Source organism: Danio aesculapii, chromosome 7 (assembly GCF_903798145.1).
Source record: "Danio aesculapii chromosome 7, fDanAes4.1, whole genome shotgun sequence".
NCBI lineage: Eukaryota > Metazoa > Chordata > Actinopteri > Cypriniformes > Danionidae > Danio > Danio aesculapii.
In genome coordinates this window covers 22,918,201-22,935,603 of record NC_079441.1, presented here as the reverse complement: position 1 = coordinate 22,935,603, position 17,403 = coordinate 22,918,201, and the positions used below count along the sequence as shown (strand labels likewise).

General features: G+C 35.8%; 1 protein-coding gene across 2 annotated transcripts in view; it reads left to right on the top strand.

The window, feature by feature from the left end:
• Window positions 1-17,192, top strand: part of pik3c3 (phosphatidylinositol 3-kinase, catalytic subunit type 3) — a 31,146-nt gene extending 13,954 nt beyond the window's left edge. For both annotated transcript variants that reach the window (XM_056461319.1, XM_056461318.1), the window contains 19 exons: window positions 550-621; window positions 728-832; window positions 915-1,007; window positions 1,547-1,732; window positions 5,033-5,175; window positions 5,354-5,432; window positions 5,511-5,578; window positions 5,703-5,808; window positions 7,383-7,499; window positions 7,610-7,741; window positions 7,814-7,942; window positions 9,869-9,938; window positions 10,041-10,105; window positions 10,376-10,460; window positions 12,999-13,073; window positions 13,164-13,332; window positions 14,951-15,041; window positions 15,132-15,257; window positions 16,941-17,192. In XM_056461319.1, coding sequence (XP_056317294.1) covers window positions 550-621; window positions 728-832; window positions 915-1,007; window positions 1,547-1,732; window positions 5,033-5,175; window positions 5,354-5,432; window positions 5,511-5,578; window positions 5,703-5,808; window positions 7,383-7,499; window positions 7,610-7,741; window positions 7,814-7,942; window positions 9,869-9,938; window positions 10,041-10,105; window positions 10,376-10,460; window positions 12,999-13,073; window positions 13,164-13,332; window positions 14,951-15,041; window positions 15,132-15,257; window positions 16,941-16,955 — 1,926 coding nt within the window. In that variant the 3' untranslated portion in view covers window positions 16,956-17,192. The remainder of the gene's footprint in view (window positions 1-549; window positions 622-727; window positions 833-914; window positions 1,008-1,546; window positions 1,733-5,032; window positions 5,176-5,353; window positions 5,433-5,510; window positions 5,579-5,702; window positions 5,809-7,382; window positions 7,500-7,609; window positions 7,742-7,813; window positions 7,943-9,868; window positions 9,939-10,040; window positions 10,106-10,375; window positions 10,461-12,998; window positions 13,074-13,163; window positions 13,333-14,950; window positions 15,042-15,131; window positions 15,258-16,940) is intronic.
• The last annotated feature ends 211 nt before the right edge of the window (window positions 17,193-17,403 follow it).

Here is a 17,403-nt window from a genome sequence, read left to right as displayed (position 1 = left end):
TAAATTGAGCTCAGGCACATTCTGTTTCCACTGATCATTCTTGAGATGTTTCAGCAGATTACCTGTGGTAAATTCAGTTGATTGGACGTTATTTAAAAAGGCATACACCTGTCTATATAAGATCCCAGGGTTGACAGTGCATGTCAAAGCACAAACCAAGCTTGAAAGCAAAGCAATTGTCTGTAGACCTCCGAGACAGGATTGTCTCGAGGCGCAAGGCTGGGGAAGGTTACAGAAAGATTTCTGCTGCTCCGAAAGTTCCAATGAGCACAGTGGCCTCCGTCATTTGTAAGTGGAAGATGTTTGGAACCACCAGGACTCTTCCTAGAGCTGGCCTGCCATCTAAGCTGAGTGATCGGAGGAAAAGAGCCTTAATCAGGGAGGTGATCAATATCCCGATGGTCACTCTGTCTGAGCTCCAGGAGTCATCTGTGGAGAGAGGATAACCTTACAGAAAATTAAATTGGGCTGGGAACTATTTTAGAATTACAAGCCATTTTTCATTTGGTTCTTAGGTGGCAAGATCAATTTCCCCCTCTCTCTTTTCAGGATGCAGATGAATCCTCTCCTTTGCCCACCAGTTCAGATATCGTGAAAGTGCCTGACCCCCAGATGTGCATGGTGCGTGTGAAATTAGTTAAAATCATCAATTCATAGTTTTGATAATATCTGTTTTGCCCACTTGATCATGTAAAAATGTTTTGATGTTAATTGTGTTCTGTTTCAGGAAAATCTAGTGGAGAGTAAGCATCATAAACTGGCCCGAAGTTTGCGCAGTGGACCTTCTGACCACGATCTCAAACCTAACGCAGCCACACGCGATCAACTTAATGTAAATAATGAAGCGAAATGCAACATACACACAATAAATCACTGCATGTGTGGTTAAATATGTATTTCTGTGTCGATCACAGATCATAGTGAGCTACCCACCTACAAAACAGCTGAGCTCTGAGGAACAAGACCTTGTGTGGAAGTTTAGATACTACCTCACCACGCAGGAGAAGGTGAGTGAGAGCACATGTGCAGTTCAGGGCCACTGATGTCTTTGTATTGTGCATTTGTGTGTTTAGCATTGTTTTTATATTAGGTAGCAGGGTATTGTTTTAAAGGGATAGTTCACCCAAAAATAAAAAATTACTCACTATTTAACCTTTTTTTGGTTCCCCAAGGAACCATTTTTTTGTGGATGGTAAAGGTTTTTTGTGGAACCATGCCAATAAAGAACCTTTATAAAGTGATAGTTCGTCCAAAAAAACATACTATTTACTCCCCCTTAAGTGGTTAAAAAAAATTCATTAAAATTTTCTGTTATCCACAAAATAAGATATTTTGAAAAATGTTAGGAACAGGTAGAAAAAAAAATACTATGGAAGTCAATGGGTACTGGTTTCCAACATATTTGAAGGAAACCTCTATTTTATTCAACAGAAGAAACTCAAACAGTGAATGTTGAGTAAATGATGACAGAATTTTTCAGTTTTGGGTGAACTATCCCTTTAATTTCTGTTCAAAGCGGAATCTCACTGGGTGTGTCTGTTTGTAGGCTCTCACGAAGTTCCTGAAGTGCGTGAACTGGGATCTGCCACAGGAGGCCAAACAGGCACTGGAGCTGCTGGGAAAGTGGCGTCCGATGGATGTGGAGGATTCACTGGAGCTGCTGTCCTCGCAGTTCACCAACCCCACCGTCAGACGCTATGCTGTTGCCAGGCTACAGCAAGCCGATGATGAGGTATGTTTTTTGTGTAAATAAGCTGACAAAGTTCTTTTAGCAAAGTTCATTTTCAATATTTATGATGTACTGTTATCAGCCATCCTGAAGCCGACTGTCTAAATATGTTCTGCACTCTTTTTTTTTCTTGAAATATCAAATAAACGCAACAGAATAGTGATGCCAATGAGAAAACAGGTGTTAAGAAAGCATTTGATCATTGCATTTTGAATATGTTTGCACCAGCTCTAGACTTTGGCACTCCAGTCTGGGCATACACTGCATAAAATTGTTTTTCAGTTTTGTTTCGTTTCTAGTCCAAATATCTAAACATTCTTAAATGCAAGAAGCAAAAAAGTATTGTCTTGTTTTCAGAAATAAGTCAAAATGAAGTGAGTTTTTTTTTTCAAAATAATCTGCCAACAGGGTAAGCTAAATAATCTTATTTCAAAGTGAAAACAATTCAGTTATTTTGCTTACGCCTTTGACAGGTTATTATTTTGCTTGTTTAGTTTTTTTCTGAAAACAAGATAATATGTTTTGCTTGTCTAGGAAATGCTTCTTGTTTTAAGAATTTTTAGATATTTGGACTAGAATCGAGACAAAACCTCTGAGTAAGAAACATTTTTTCAGTGTATAGAGCCAAATATTGCTTTAATGGTGGCAGGTTTACAGTGTAAAAATGAAGAAAATAGTGTGAATCACAAGAACATGTAAGTATTATGACAATTTAAATAATTGTGTATATTTTATTCTGCAATGTTTCTTCCTTTATTTTAACAAAATAAAACAACAGAACAATGACCACAGATTACAACCAACACATTTCTCAACATCACAGCATCATCACAACACTTAATGAAGATAAAAAAAACACATAAAAATACACAAAGTAATTATAATAATAGAAGAATACATATATTAACCAAGATGTATAGTGATCTAAGGTTTTGCAAAAATTGACCTGAAATCCTGGGACCTACGTACTCAAGGTCCAGATCTGATAAAAATCACTTTTTCCCCTTGGCCAGTGGGTAATATATTCCAGTGACATAAAGAATAATATAAAGAATCAAATATTACTTTATGCCCTTCTGATACTGTTGGTGGTTTATCAGATATCCATTTCAGAAATATATTCTTACGGGCAGCATAGGTAAGAAAGTTAAACAACTTCCTGTTTCTTGCACTCTTCAAATTATTATTAGCAAACAATTAATTAACTAACAAAAAATTAAGAGAGTCGAAGTCACATCTTGTATTAAATATAAGACTTAATCTCCTACAAATCTGTACCCAATAGCCTTTAATATTTACTCCAAATACAATGCATAAAATCCCCTTCTTCACCTTCTTCCCTTTAAGTGAAGTTTATTTATAAACTAATTTCAAGAGGATCATGTGCTTATGATTGCTTGCAGCTGGTCCCACATTATTCAGTTTACGATTCACCAATCAGACGATTCCTAAGCCACTATAAATACCCTAAGTTCCATATAACAGCCATCTTCATTTTGAAGAATCCCCCTTCCACCCCTACTCCTCCTCCTTTCCTAGATGGGTGGTATGGTGGCCCAGTGGTTAGCACTGTTGCCTCACAGCAAGAACGTCACTGGTTCTAGTCCTTACCAAGCCAGCCGACGTTTCTGTGCGGAGTTTGCACTTTCTCCCCGTGCTCACGTGGGTTTCCCCCGGGTTCTCCAGTTTCCTCCCACCATCCAAAAACTTGCAACTTAAGGTAATTGTGTAATTCGAATCGGCACCACAGATATGCTCCTAGTAAGTAGTTATCTCTTAAGAGATATCACTATCTGTTCATTAGCTACTACAGCAGGGGAGTTCTTGAGATCTACCTGAGCTCAAACTCCCCTCTCGCCTTGCAAACGGGAGGGAACCCAGGGCTCGAGGATCTCATGAGCTCAGGGCTCTCTCCCGGGACAGCATGCCAAACAAGCTTTATTATCAATCATCAGCTAAGTGTGAACTCTTAAAACAGGATGGAGAATGGTTTGAGTTACACTTATGTCTACATGTTGGGGTAATTTGGAGACCATGTAAAACATTGAAGTGCTATTCTTTAGTTCAAATACAGATTGATATGTTGCCAGCATACGGCCACATGTGTGTCCAAGTGTCTGCATCGATTGAGCATCCCAGATCTTTCTGCCAAATATCTAGGGTTGCCTCATTATTAACTTTTGCTCCTAGCAACAAAGCTTCATAATCACGTGTTATTAGTGATTTCGATCTATTATAGAGGAGCACCTTTTCTATTGGAGTAGGATGACAAGAAAAGCCAGGAACAATATGTTTCTGCACAAAGCTTTTAATTTGTAAATATCTAAAAATAATTATTTGGGGCTAATTTATATTTTTCAGCTGATAAAAAATACCTCCTTTTCAAATAAATCATTCATAGTGGTTATACCAGCATCTCTCCACAATGTAAAACCATTGTACATAATTCCAGATTGAAAATCTAAATTTCCTTGTATTGGCGTGATGGGGACAAAAATTTGCATTTTCCTTCCCAATTCCTTATTTTTTTCCCACACTCTTAATGTATTACTCACGATCCTGTTTTGCCCTAGACCAGGTATTCTTTTAACTTCTAAAACAAATGATAGACTGGCCAATGAAATTGGTGAGCCATGACTTAAGTTGACTGATTCAATGTCTAACCAGACAGAATATGGATCATTTCTTACCCATTCAAAAACATATCGAAATTGGGTGGCCAGCTGATACAACCTTATATCAAGAACTGCAAGACTTCCTTTATTTCCAGGAAGTTGCATCTTAGTCAATTTTAGTCGGGGTTTCTTTCTGTTCCAAATGAAAGAACTGAACCAGCTGTTAACATCCCTAATTCTAGAGCAATTTAGTAGAATTGGAATCATTTGAAATAAATATAAAAATCTGGGCTAGACTACTACCTTGATCAAGGCTATCCTTCCTAAAATGAACAGTGGTATTAATCTGCAATTTATTCCTGTGATGATAAAGCTCAGTTTTTAACAGCCATTACTCTAATTTTCTGTTATTTTTGTATATGCTGGTTTGGAGCCCAAGAATCCATTCTTTCTTTTTTACTTCAATGAACAGAATATTTCTAAGAAATCTGTGTTTTTCAATGATTTTAATCTTTAATTATCAGCATAAAGTATACTTAAATACACATGTCATTACAATGTGAGTCTATGGGGCAGATAAAACATTACAGAAACTTGATCTTTCAGTCTGATTTTGTTAGTGAATTTTTCAGACTTGTGAGCTAATAAATTGAACACACACCTCATCTCTCTTTCCAATTTCTTGCAGGATCTGCTCATGTACTTGCTCCAGCTGGTGCAGGCATTGAAATATGAGAATTTCAATGATATCCAGGGTGGTTTGGAGCCTGCCAATAAGAGAGACAATCAGGGGGGTTTGACCGAGAGCTCAACAATAGGAGATCTGGACAGGTCAGCTGAAACTTCACAACAACATACAACATGCATTACTTTTCCTACAATCACAACATTTCAAAATGTGCATGAACGATTTCTGAAGATGTGTGAAAATAACAATTAAATTAAGAGAAAATCATTAACCAAATATATCGTGAGAATTTTAAACAATTTCAGTATTTCTTTTTTCCAGTTCTCAGTTGGCATCAGCTATTGCAGTGATGCCCAGCTCACAGAAAGGCAAAGAGGGAACAGATGGTGAAAATCTAGAGGCAAGTGTAAATAAAAAAAAAGTACATTTTGGCTAATGTTGATGATTATGTAACAGTGCGTATGACCTGTGTTTACAGCAAGATCTGTGCACCTTCCTTATATCACGTGCCTGCAAAAACTCTACGCTGGCAAACTATTTATACTGGTGAGTAAAGCATGAAGATATTTTGCAGCTCTGTTCTTGCATGACTACAAATTGTTTGCCAGTACCACAGACTCTGTATGTAAGATTTCAATTCAAAAGGTTTGGCTGTTGTCTTTGGCTATAGGTATGTGATAGTGGAGTGTGAGGATCAGGACACGCAGCAGAGAGACCCAAAAACCCATGACATGTACCTCAATGTGATGAGGCGTTTCAGTCAGGCTCTGCTTAAGGTACTTTCACATTCACTTAAGTCCACTTAGAGGGATAGTTCACCCAAAAAATGAAAATTCTGTCATCATTTACTCACACTTTACATGTTTCAAATCTTTTTGATACTCTTTCTTATGCCAAACACAAAAGATGATATTTTGAAGAATGCTAAAAAGCTCTAACCTTTTTCCTACTATGGAAGTCACTGGTTACAGGTTTTCCATAGCTTTTTCAAGATATCTTGTGTGATTTGTTACACCGATGGAAAGTTGAGACTCTCTTCTTTATGCCACATTTTGAATTATATGGATCGGATCAGCGGATCAAAAGTTATTAAGCATTTAAGAACAATATTTTTAGCCGGGGATGGCTGTTTGGTCTTTAAGGGTTAAAAAAACTTATGAAGGTTTAGAAGCTCTTGAGAAAGAGTAAATAGTAGGTACATTTTTATTTTTGGGTGAACTATCCCTTTATGCCAACAAACTAATTTGATGATGCACTACTGTTTAAAATGAGTCATGTCCTTAAATAAGTCACATGTGATCTCCAAGGCTGCATTTATTTGGTTTAAAATTCATAATTTTTGTTAATTATTATCATTAGGGTTTAAAACAGTAAAATGTTTTGATTATTTTTTTTTTACTTCCTATGATAGGAAAGCTGATTTTTCAACAGTCATTACTCCAGTGTCCCAAGAACATTCAGAAATAATTATTATGTATTTTTCAAGATTCTTTCAGGAACAGAAAGTTTAAAAGGGAACTATGATTTGAAATACCTTTAGCAATTTTATAGTTGTCATTTCTGCCACTTTTGATCCATTGAAGATCATTCATTCTGGAAAGACGTTTTTAAGTAGTATCGCATACAAACTAATAGGTGTACTGACAAAACAGACATCAGATTTTTGATGTTTAATATATATTTTAAAGTCATTTGTGACATTCTTAAAAACACAGATTTGCACTGAAGGGATTGTTTTTATTTTGCCTCAATTGACTTCAATTATAAGTTAAAAAAAAAGTGATTGTCTGATTTATATAACCAAATAAAAGATTAGTCTACTGAAATACTAAAATTCTGTTATTAATTTCCAATCGATCCAATTTTCAAAAAAATGCTGCACTTTGTTGACAACAACAGTAACACTTTAGTTTAGGTATTACCAAACCATTAACTAACACTACTAGCTAAATAAATTACTAATTAACTGTTTATTAATAATTAGTGAGGTAGGAGTTGGGTTTAGGTTTTGGATAGGATTAGGAATGCAGAATAAGATCATACTTTACAACTACTAATGGACAGTTAATATCTTTGTAATAGGCAGGTAATAAGCCAGTAGTTAATAGCATAAATTGGGAATGGGAACTAAACTAAAGCCCTAATAAAACAAACAAAAAGCACTCTCAGCTGTAAAAAATGCTTTTCAGTCAGCAGAACAACACACTTTTTGCATTGCCTGTAGTAAATGCGCATTAATAGGAATGAGTAATTAGTAACAGAATTTTAGTTTTTGAGTCAACTCATCTTATAATGCTTAAAATCGATGGAAAACAGAAATGGTTGATGTGATGTTGACGTGTGTTTCCAGGGTGATAAAAGTGTGCGAGTTATGCGTTCACTTCTGGCCTCCCAGCAGACGTTTGTAGACAGACTGGTGCAGCTCATGAAAGCCGTTCAGAGAGAGAGCGGAAACCGCAAGAAAAAGGTAGGCAGCATTATTCTGAATCTGTTTTTATAGCTGCTGGAGAATCTTTTTTTGTTAAGTCATTGATTTACTTAAGAGTGTCATTTTTTCTATCTTTTTGTGTCTGACAGACGGAGCGCTTACAGAGCCTGTTGGCTGATAATGAGAAGGTGAATCTGTCAGAGATCGAGCCCATTCCTCTCCCTCTAGAGCCACAGATCCGCATCAAAGGCATCATTCCTGAGACCGCAACGCTCTTCAAGGTATGAATGATGCGTTGTCTGCTGCACTGTGTTGCTCGTACAACCCCTGACTTCTGGCTTTGTCTCTTTCAGAGTGCTTTGATGCCAGCAAAGCTCATCTTTAAGACTGAAGATGGAGAGCAATATCCTGTCATCTTCAAACATGGAGACGACCTGCGGCAGGACCAGCTCATCCTGCAGATTATCTCACTCATGGACAAGGTCAGATCTCATTTTATATATAAACATGCGTTCAGAATCTCTGAAAGTCACCATGGAATGAACATCCATGCACATCATTGTGTTTTTCTAATTCATGTGGAGTAGTAATCCTAAATCCATATTTTGCAGCAGCTTTTTTTCCCGATGGTTGGCACTTGTATTGTAAAAATACCAAACCATAACTATCCAATTCATTCCCAGTGCACAAAATCAATTTCTTATTTTATTTTTATTTTTTGCTGTTCAAGAAGGTGTTTTACTGGGATATACAGACAAAATTATTAGACCTCCTGTGAAATCTTTGGGAAGATTGATTTTTTTTTTCAACATCATTTTACAAACTTATTTCTAATAACTAATGTCTATGATGACAATGCGAATTATTTTATGCATTGTTTGCATATTATTTTTGCATTATCTATTTTTGCAAGATACTGGTATAAGTAAGTTAGTACTACTATGAAGTGCAAATTAAAGGCTTAGCTAGATTAATTAAGGTAACTAAACAGGTTAGTTTAATAAGGCGAGTCATTAGTCAACAGTGGTGTAAGAGTGGGTTTTTTAACTACAGCGGTTTAAACTGTAGTTTTAAACGACTAAAAAGTTATCAGTATGATGGTGACAAACTGTACATTTCTAGTCAAACCACTCTTCTGCAATCTTATACCAAAAACAGTAATATGGGCAGTATTAATAGCTAAAAATGTGGGAGAGCGTTGATATTATGTGATTGTACTGTATTGCAATATGGAGCATTATTAAGTGTTCATGTTAATTCAAAAGTAATTCACAAATACTTGAATATGAATTGATTTAATGACAATAACGTGTGATGGTTACAACTGAATTAGTTATAAAATAACTGTATAAAATTATAAAACATGAAATGATAAAAACCTATGATATTAATTGTACCCAGCTTAAATGTAAAATAAAGTTACCTGAGTGAGAGAGAGTGGGAAAGAGACGAAGAGAGGGAGAGAGAGACAGAGAGTAGGCCTCAAGGAGAGCCTGATAGCAGGAGAGGAGAAGAGCAGGAAAAGAGCCAGAGCAGTGTTTAACATCTATTTTGTATCTTTCTTGACCGTGTGACCAAAGCCCAAATACTGAGACATACAAACTGACCAATCAACCTGTGACCACATCGTAAAACCCACAAAGTCCACAAATTAACCAGGCCCTGATCTTATTAGTATCTGAATTTGGAATCTGTATGGACCTTCTTGGTGAAAAAGACACATTTTGCCATATAAACAAATGATCATTTACATTCCTACAGTGTCTGTTACCAATCAAAAATATGGGGCTAATAATATTGGGGCTAATAATCTTCACAGTTCCACATTTATTTTTATTCCAACTAAATTAAAAGAAATGAGACTTTCTCCAGATTAACGTTGTAATAGTAAATACTTCGATTTTTAAAAAAAACAAATGTATTTCCTACATTAGAAAATGGTAGAACGGGACACTGTAAAAGGTGCTGGATTCCACGCTGTTCCTTCATGTTGTCCTAACAAAAATCGATGAAGTTCACTTAATAGTTTTTTTACACAAAAATATTCAGAATTGTGTTGTTTCAACTCATTTTAAATAAGTAGTTTGAACATCATTGAAGTCATTGTTTAAGTGTACATCTTGTCTTTGACACACAGAGTAAAAATACAAGTTTCTTTGAGTGCCTATGAGGTGAATTTTTAAGTTTCACAATAATAAATTGGTCTAATAAATGGCTAATAGATACTCTTCAACTGCATGTCACAATTTGAAAGTAAATGTTCTTGCAACTTCCATTATAAGCTGATTTGGACATCTTAAATCTGTACACAAGAAATATAACTTTTTTATCAGAGAAATTAGTTTGTTTTGCGAGTTTATTTTCTAAAGCTAAAATTAGACAAAATTCTCAACATTTCTTATCTGCAGTTGCTGAGGAAAGAGAATTTGGACCTGAAGTTGACCCCATACAAAGTTTTGGCGACCAGCACCAAACACGGTCAGTGCTGCTTCACCTGTTGTGTAGAATTAAAACTATGAGCCAGTCAAAGCAAATTTGAGTTTGATCTCGTTTTGAGCTTCATCTTTCACATGTTTGCAGGTTTTATGCAGTTTGTGCAGTCAGTGCCTGTGGCTGAGGTTTTAGCGACTGAAGGAAACATTCAGGTAATGCCATCCTAGTTGTCCAGTCTAAATCCAATCCTTCTTCTCAAACATCTTGGTAAAATACATTTATTAAGATAAAACAAAATCCTCTTGTATAACATTAATTCTTGTGTAATATATAATAATTTTATACACTAAAATTAGTATAGTGGACATATGAAACATTCTTCTTTATATTTGTAATACAAGTAAAGATACTGATCATCTGTTAATCAATTACTAAGTGCATATTATTTTATTGTTCTCCTGGTTAATTGTGTCTCCATGCAGAGTTTCTTCAGAAAGTACGCACCGAATGATAAAGGACCGTATGGCATCAGCTCTGAGGTCATGGACACGTATGTTAAAAGCTGTGGTGAGTTCAGTTTGCCAATCAGGTCACTTTTGGTTATTTAGCACCTTAATAAACATGTGGTATATATGTGGGTCAAAACGGTCTACCACAGTAAAAGTGTAAAAAAGCTTTTATTTATTTGTATGTTGTATATTATATTGTTTGTTTTGTTCTGAACAAAAACAGTGACTATCATGTCTTTTGTTTTTAAGACACCCATTGAAGTAATGTAGTGTAACAATAGTTTATATAGCAAAAAAATCATATTGGGCCTATTCAGAACAAGATTCAGTTAATGACAGGTAAAAAGATGCTTTTAAAGGATCACAGTGCAGCCCTGAAATACAAATTTATTAGTTAAAAATCTCTTTCTTTTACCAAAATCCCTCAAACCACTAGGTTTTACTCATTTGTCAGCAGGTTTTTAATCATTTAAACTATACTATTTATTATGATCACCTCCTCTTTTATATATTAAGTACAGGTCAAATACATTTGACATGAATATATGTTACACTGAAACCCAATGAAACTATTCTCCACCCTTTTTGTCCTGTTTTATTTACAATTTTTAAAAATGTTTTATTTATACATTGTAAAACACATTACAAAAATATACAAAAAGGACAACATAAACATGTAACAATAAGCAAATACACTGAAGAGTAGTTTGAGCAAAAACAAACAAAAAAAAACACTAGTGTAATCTTACATACAGAAAATACAGGTCTACAATGTGCTGACCCGAACTAGTATCAAGTACCAAGCTGGGAGTGGGGACTCAAACCGAAGAAGCAGGGTCAAGTTGAAGAGTTTGGACATGTTTGCGAAGGGCTTCCCACAGTTTAAAGAAAATAGTGCTCGTTTGGTGAAGAGAGTACCTATTTTTCTCTAATTTCATCAAATGAAGAACATTTGTTATCCAACAAGTGTGAGAAGGAGGGTAAGGGCTCTTCCAGTTCAGAAGAATTAACCGTCTTGCCAGAAGGCTTAAGAAGGCTACAAAGTCTACAAAATTAGAGGGTAAAGTGTGGCCGGGTGGGAGAACCCCAAATAAACCAATAATTGGACAGGGTGGAATATCAATAGTTGTAATAACAGACAACGAGAGGAAAATTTGCCTCCAAAAAGAAAGCAGGGAAGGACAGGATCAAAACATGGATTAGAGTAGCTGAACTAGAACGACACCTGTCGCACTCAGGGTCAATAGACAGGTTGATACAAGCTAGCCTGCTCTTGGACCAATGAGCTCCACGCACTACCTTGCATTGTATGAGCCTGTGACGTGCACAGATCGAGGAAGAATTAACCATGTTCAAAACCGCGTTCCATGTCTCCTCGTTAGTGTCAGTTTCAGTGTCTTCTGTTTTATATTTTTTGAGACATTTGTCTAGACACTTGCATTTAATTTAAAGTCACCAAGGGTCATATTTAAATGTGACATATGCATAAAAAGGTCATGATCTACAAAACAAATTAACAAGAGAATGTGCTCAGCTGCAAGTAAACATTTAGCTTCAATATTGACTTAAATTGAACCAATTTAAATCATCATATGAGCCATAATCATTAATAGATAAATGTACATTTATTCTGGTATATTTTCACTTTTAGGAAAGTTTCTATACAAATTTTAAAAATCAGACCCCAGTTTCTTCGTGTTGTCCCAACACAAATTGATGAAGTTCACGTAATTGTTTTTTACATTTTTAAACTTAAGTAAAAAAAATTAGCCCCCCACAAAACAGTTCAGAATAGTGTTGTTTTAACTCATTTTAAATAAGTAGTTTGAACATCATTGAAGTCATTTTTTAAGTGTACATCTTGGGCTCTATTTTAACCATCTAGGCGCAGAGTCTAAAGCGCATGGCGCAAAAGCATAATGGGCATGTCTGAATCCACTTTTGCTATTTTAAGGACAGAAAAACAGACTTTGTAAGTGGAAAAACTAAACGAATCAAAAATAAAAAGCAAATTGTCATGAATAAACTGAAAAAAGTCCCCGAGATAAGGAAGGCATGGAGGCAGTGGTTTTTATATTTATGTAGAAAATAATCATTTTTCTAACATTTTAATCCTATAATGATTTTTCATTTGTTAATATATTTGTGTATTGCTGTACATCCTGTGTGTCTTAAGCAATGTGTATGTGTTTAAGGTGCACAACTAACGCGCTCTGTGGTGGACTTTAGACCTGCTTTCAGCTGTCTTTAGTTCCTCAGAATAGCAACCTGCCAACAATGCGCCTTAACACACCTGCTTTCTAGACCCGCACACCCATGAGTCCACAAAGTGGCGCAAATGGATTTGCTATTTAAACGACGTAGCGCAAAACGGGAAAATTAGAGTTGCGCTGGTCTGAAAATTGCAACACATCACGGCAAACATGTCTTGCGCCTTATTGCGCCGAGTGTATGTAAGGGCCCTTGTCTTTGATACACAGAGTAAAAATACAAGTTCAAAAATACAAGAAACCCGCATGTTTCTTTGAATGCCTATGAGGTGAATATTTCCCTCTTGATGTCCTTGAACTTTAGTGTGTGTGTCTTCTGTTTTCAGCGGGTTATTGTGTGATCACCTATATCCTCGGGGTTGGAGACCGACATCTAGACAACCTGCTTCTCACCAAAACTGGTATATTTCAAGAATGCAAGAATAGGTTTTTAATTACTAAAAGAACATAGTATATGCTGGTCTGTCTCTCTCTGGTCTATCTCTCTGCAGGGAAGCTGTTTCATATAGATTTTGGGTATATTTTGGGTCGGGACCCTAAACCCCTGCCACCCCCCATGAAGCTGAGCAAGGAAATGGTGGAGGGGATGGGGGGCATGCAGAGCGAGCAATACCAGGAATTCAGGAAACAGTGCTACACCGCTTTCCTGCACCTACGCAGGTCAGACACAAGTACAAGATCCACGCTAACACTCTAAAGCTTGGCTTCAGGGAGATGACTTTTACATTTAGTCATTTAGCAGACACATAAGTCCAAAAAGATGTGCAATTAAAGAGGCATTCAACAAGAAGAGGAATACACACAAGAAGTGCTAATTATACATAGGAACTGTTTGTGCTCACACAATTAAGAGCTAAAGTAAAGAGGGTGAAGTGTTTTTTTTTTCTTTTTTTGAGAAAAGTGTTTTTCTACAGGTGGTTTGTCGAGAAGGATCTGGCTGCAGACTTGGTGCAGTGCAATCTGAGCTGCATGCAGTGCTTTTTAATGGGCTCATCTAACCCTAACCGTCACAGTGATGTCACTAGCTCCATTGAGTGCATTTTGTCTGATGAGAGATGCAATCTCAGCTTGCATCATAAAGGCTGCATCCAGATACTATTGGGTTTGTCAGGCCCACTCACCAGTGTAAAGCACACTTCATTAATGCAGTTTATATATATATATATATATATATATATATATATATATATATATATATATATATATATATATATATATATATATATATATATATATATATATATAACAACAGTTTGGATGAGATGTATATGAAAAGAGCGCTAGACAAGGAACAGTTTGAGGACAAACCTGACAAGTGTCTTAAAATAAAATGCCCGAATAATGTCTTTAGGTATGGTAACTGTAGTATGAGTAGAATAATTGACTCCAGTGTGGTTTATTACATTATAATTAACTTAATTATTAGAAGATGATGTGCAAATAATGTGTGTATTATTTTCTTCTGATTAAACCACCCATTGTCAATTATTTTTTAGTGGGCATAAAATTAATCAAAAGCGAAAGACATTAAAATGCTATAAAATATGTCAATTTCGCATAAATGATTTTCTTTTATTTGATTTTAAAGATTACAGGCAAAATATTAAGCAACTGATAATAATTCTTTTTTTTTTTGACCACCAAATCAGCATATTAGAATGATTCTGAAGGATCACCTGACTCTGAAAACCAGAGAAATTATGCTGAAAATGCAGCCATTAAAAGATTAATAACGAAACGTACTATTAAAATGGCAGCACGGTGGCTCAGTCGTTAGCACTGGCGCCTCACAGCATGAAGGTCGCTGGTTCGAGCCCCAGCTGTGTCAGTTGGCATTTCTGTTTGGAGTTTGCATGTTCTCCCCGTGTTTGCATGGGTTTCCTCTGCGTGCTCCGGTTTCCCCTACAGTCCAAAGACATGCGGTACAGGTGAAATGAATAAACTAAATTGTCCGTAGTGTATGTGTGTGAATGAGTGTGTATGGGTGTTTCCCAGTGCTGGGTTGCGGCTGGAAGGCCATCCGCTGTGTAAAACAAATGCTGGATTAGTTGGCTCTTCTTTCTGCCATGGTTACCCCAGTCTAATAAAGGGACTAAGCTGAAGGAAAATGAATGAATGTTTTAATAAATATTTTTAATAAATACTTTCAGAATCATTCAGATATACTACCCAACCCAGACTTTTAAACAGCAGTGTACTTCCTTCATGTAGTTTGTCTTTTGCTTCTTTTTTTCCTTGAAAGTATAAATATTAAAGATGTTTTTCTCTTTATATGCAGATACTCCAATCTGATTTTGAATCTGTTCTCTCTGATGGTGGATGCTAATATTCCAGACATTGCACTAGAGCCTGACAAAACCGTGAAAAAGGTTTGAGCCCTTCTCTGTGTAGGACTTCAAATCTTCAGAGATTAACTTAACCCCTGAGTATTTATTTTAAACGTGTTTGTTGTTTGTCAGGTTCAGGACAAGTTTCGATTGGACCTCTCAGATGAGGAGGCGGTGCATTACATGCAGAGTCTGATTGATGAGAGCGTTGGAGCTTTGTTTGCTGCTGTGGTTGAACAGATACACAAGTTTGCACAGGTGTGTGTGTGTTTCCTCATTTTAATCCCACTATTTATGTCAAAGTTCAGCATGGAAAACAGGAATGCCCATTGTCTTAAAATAATCATTTGTAAATGTTTAACTAAAAACCATCTTGCTCTGTTTTTCTTCTCATTTTCTTAGTTTACAGCAATGTTTTTTTTGCTGTTAAATGCTGGATTTCACAACTCTTTGAATTGCATTATTTAATTAAAAAAAAAATTTAATTTAATTTATTGATTTGTAACTTTTTACATTTATTTATTTATGAAGTCTGATGACGAAGTCTATTAGCATGGAGCATAAGCCATTATTAGTGAAGTTTTTCAATGGAAACATAGCTACTGATTCAATGGTATTATTCATTGAGTCCGTTGCATGGTTTCTAAATGAATCAGCCATTTTCAGTAGCTGTTTCCATCCAAAAATGCGAATGAACTTTATGCACAAAACTGGATTAGCGCATTAAAGACGTGCGAATAAAGCAGCGTTTCCATCCAACGAGTCAAAGCGAACAAAATCATCACTTCCTGATCAACTGGTGCCAAATATCAACAGTAAAAGACTGAATTTACTGCGGTAGGAGAAGCTGCGTGAATCTTCATCTAATAAATGACGTGCACCTCAGAAGGCAATCCTGACATGCAGTGAACTCGCAGAGGCGTTTGAAGGTGTCAGACGCTCTTGATTCTGGAGGGCATTAATAATATAATAACACTAATACTTAAACGGTAAGGCATTTTAGAATGACTAAAACAACATTTCAGATGGTTTACAGTGTGCTCAGCCTGCTGGTTTGTCCATTCATACACATTTTCATCATCACATGATCTCTTATCACAAAATCACACGACCTTTTTAAATGCGCATACTGAAATTTGTGCGGTAAAAGGGTTTCCATCGTAGTTTATGCGCATCTTTTCTTATCGAATAAAAAGTTTATCCTACTCAGTTATGCGCATGTTTTTTATGCGCATTTTCAAAATGTATGCGCATCTTGGCGTTTGCATCAACCTTTTTTTTATGCGCATACGCAAAATGTGCATAAAAATAGGTGGATGGAAACATAGCTAATGACTCATTAGAATTAATTATTTAATGAATCACTCATTAAGGTATTTTTAAATCATAGTCAATGAAAAAAATCATAGAATATAGTGATGCGTATTCTTATCATTATTGACTTGACTTTCATCCAGTTAAAGCACAGGTGTCAAACTCTGTTCCATGAAGGAGGTGAAGCTCTGCACAGTTTAGTTCCAATCCTAATTAAACACATCTGATCAAACTAATTAAGTCATTCAGTCTTGTTTGAAACCAGACAGGTACACAACAGGTAAGTCTGTTGAAGCAAGGTTGCAACTAAACTTATGCAGGGCTGTGGCCCTCCAGGAACCGAGTTAGACAGTGGAGTTAGAGGATATTAACAATATTTGATTTTTCATTTATCATGTGTCTCGTTGCAATGAGTCTCATTTTCTTTGTAAGTTAGGGCTGCAAAAGACTTGCAAATCTGATAACCTATCATCCTCTGTCATTAAGAGTGTGATGCCTTTTTTTTTTATCTGTTCAGTCTATCAAATAAGCATGAATTATGACAAATTCCTGAAAAAAAATCCAAGTAGCACTTTACTTTTGCATTTAGTAAATTTTTTTACTAACATTTTTGTTTAAACCCCTCAGTATTGGCGCAGATGAGCTGATGTCACGAAGGCTGATTGACATCATCGGTGAGCACCAGATGGATGAACTGCACCTCAGAGACGGGCAGGAGACAAGGACGTGCCAAGGCCTCACTAGTGATACCATCACTCATTCATGCACTCGGTCTTCATGCCACTGAATATCTTTGTAAATATAATATAAAATTGTAATGAAATTAACTGTATATGTAAAAAAAAAAAAAAAAGAGCCAAATAAAGATTTCAACTTTGACGTGTGTATGATCTGTATATTCATTTTAAAAAGCAAACACACACACAAAATAAAAAAAAAACATTTATAAATCAGTCGAACTTTATTTATATGGATTTTTTTCCAAACAAATGATTGCAGTTACTTTACAAAAAGAAAATAATGTGCATTTTAAATAATAATAGTAATGATCAAAATGAAGTAACTGAAACTCACCAATAAGTAGAAAACA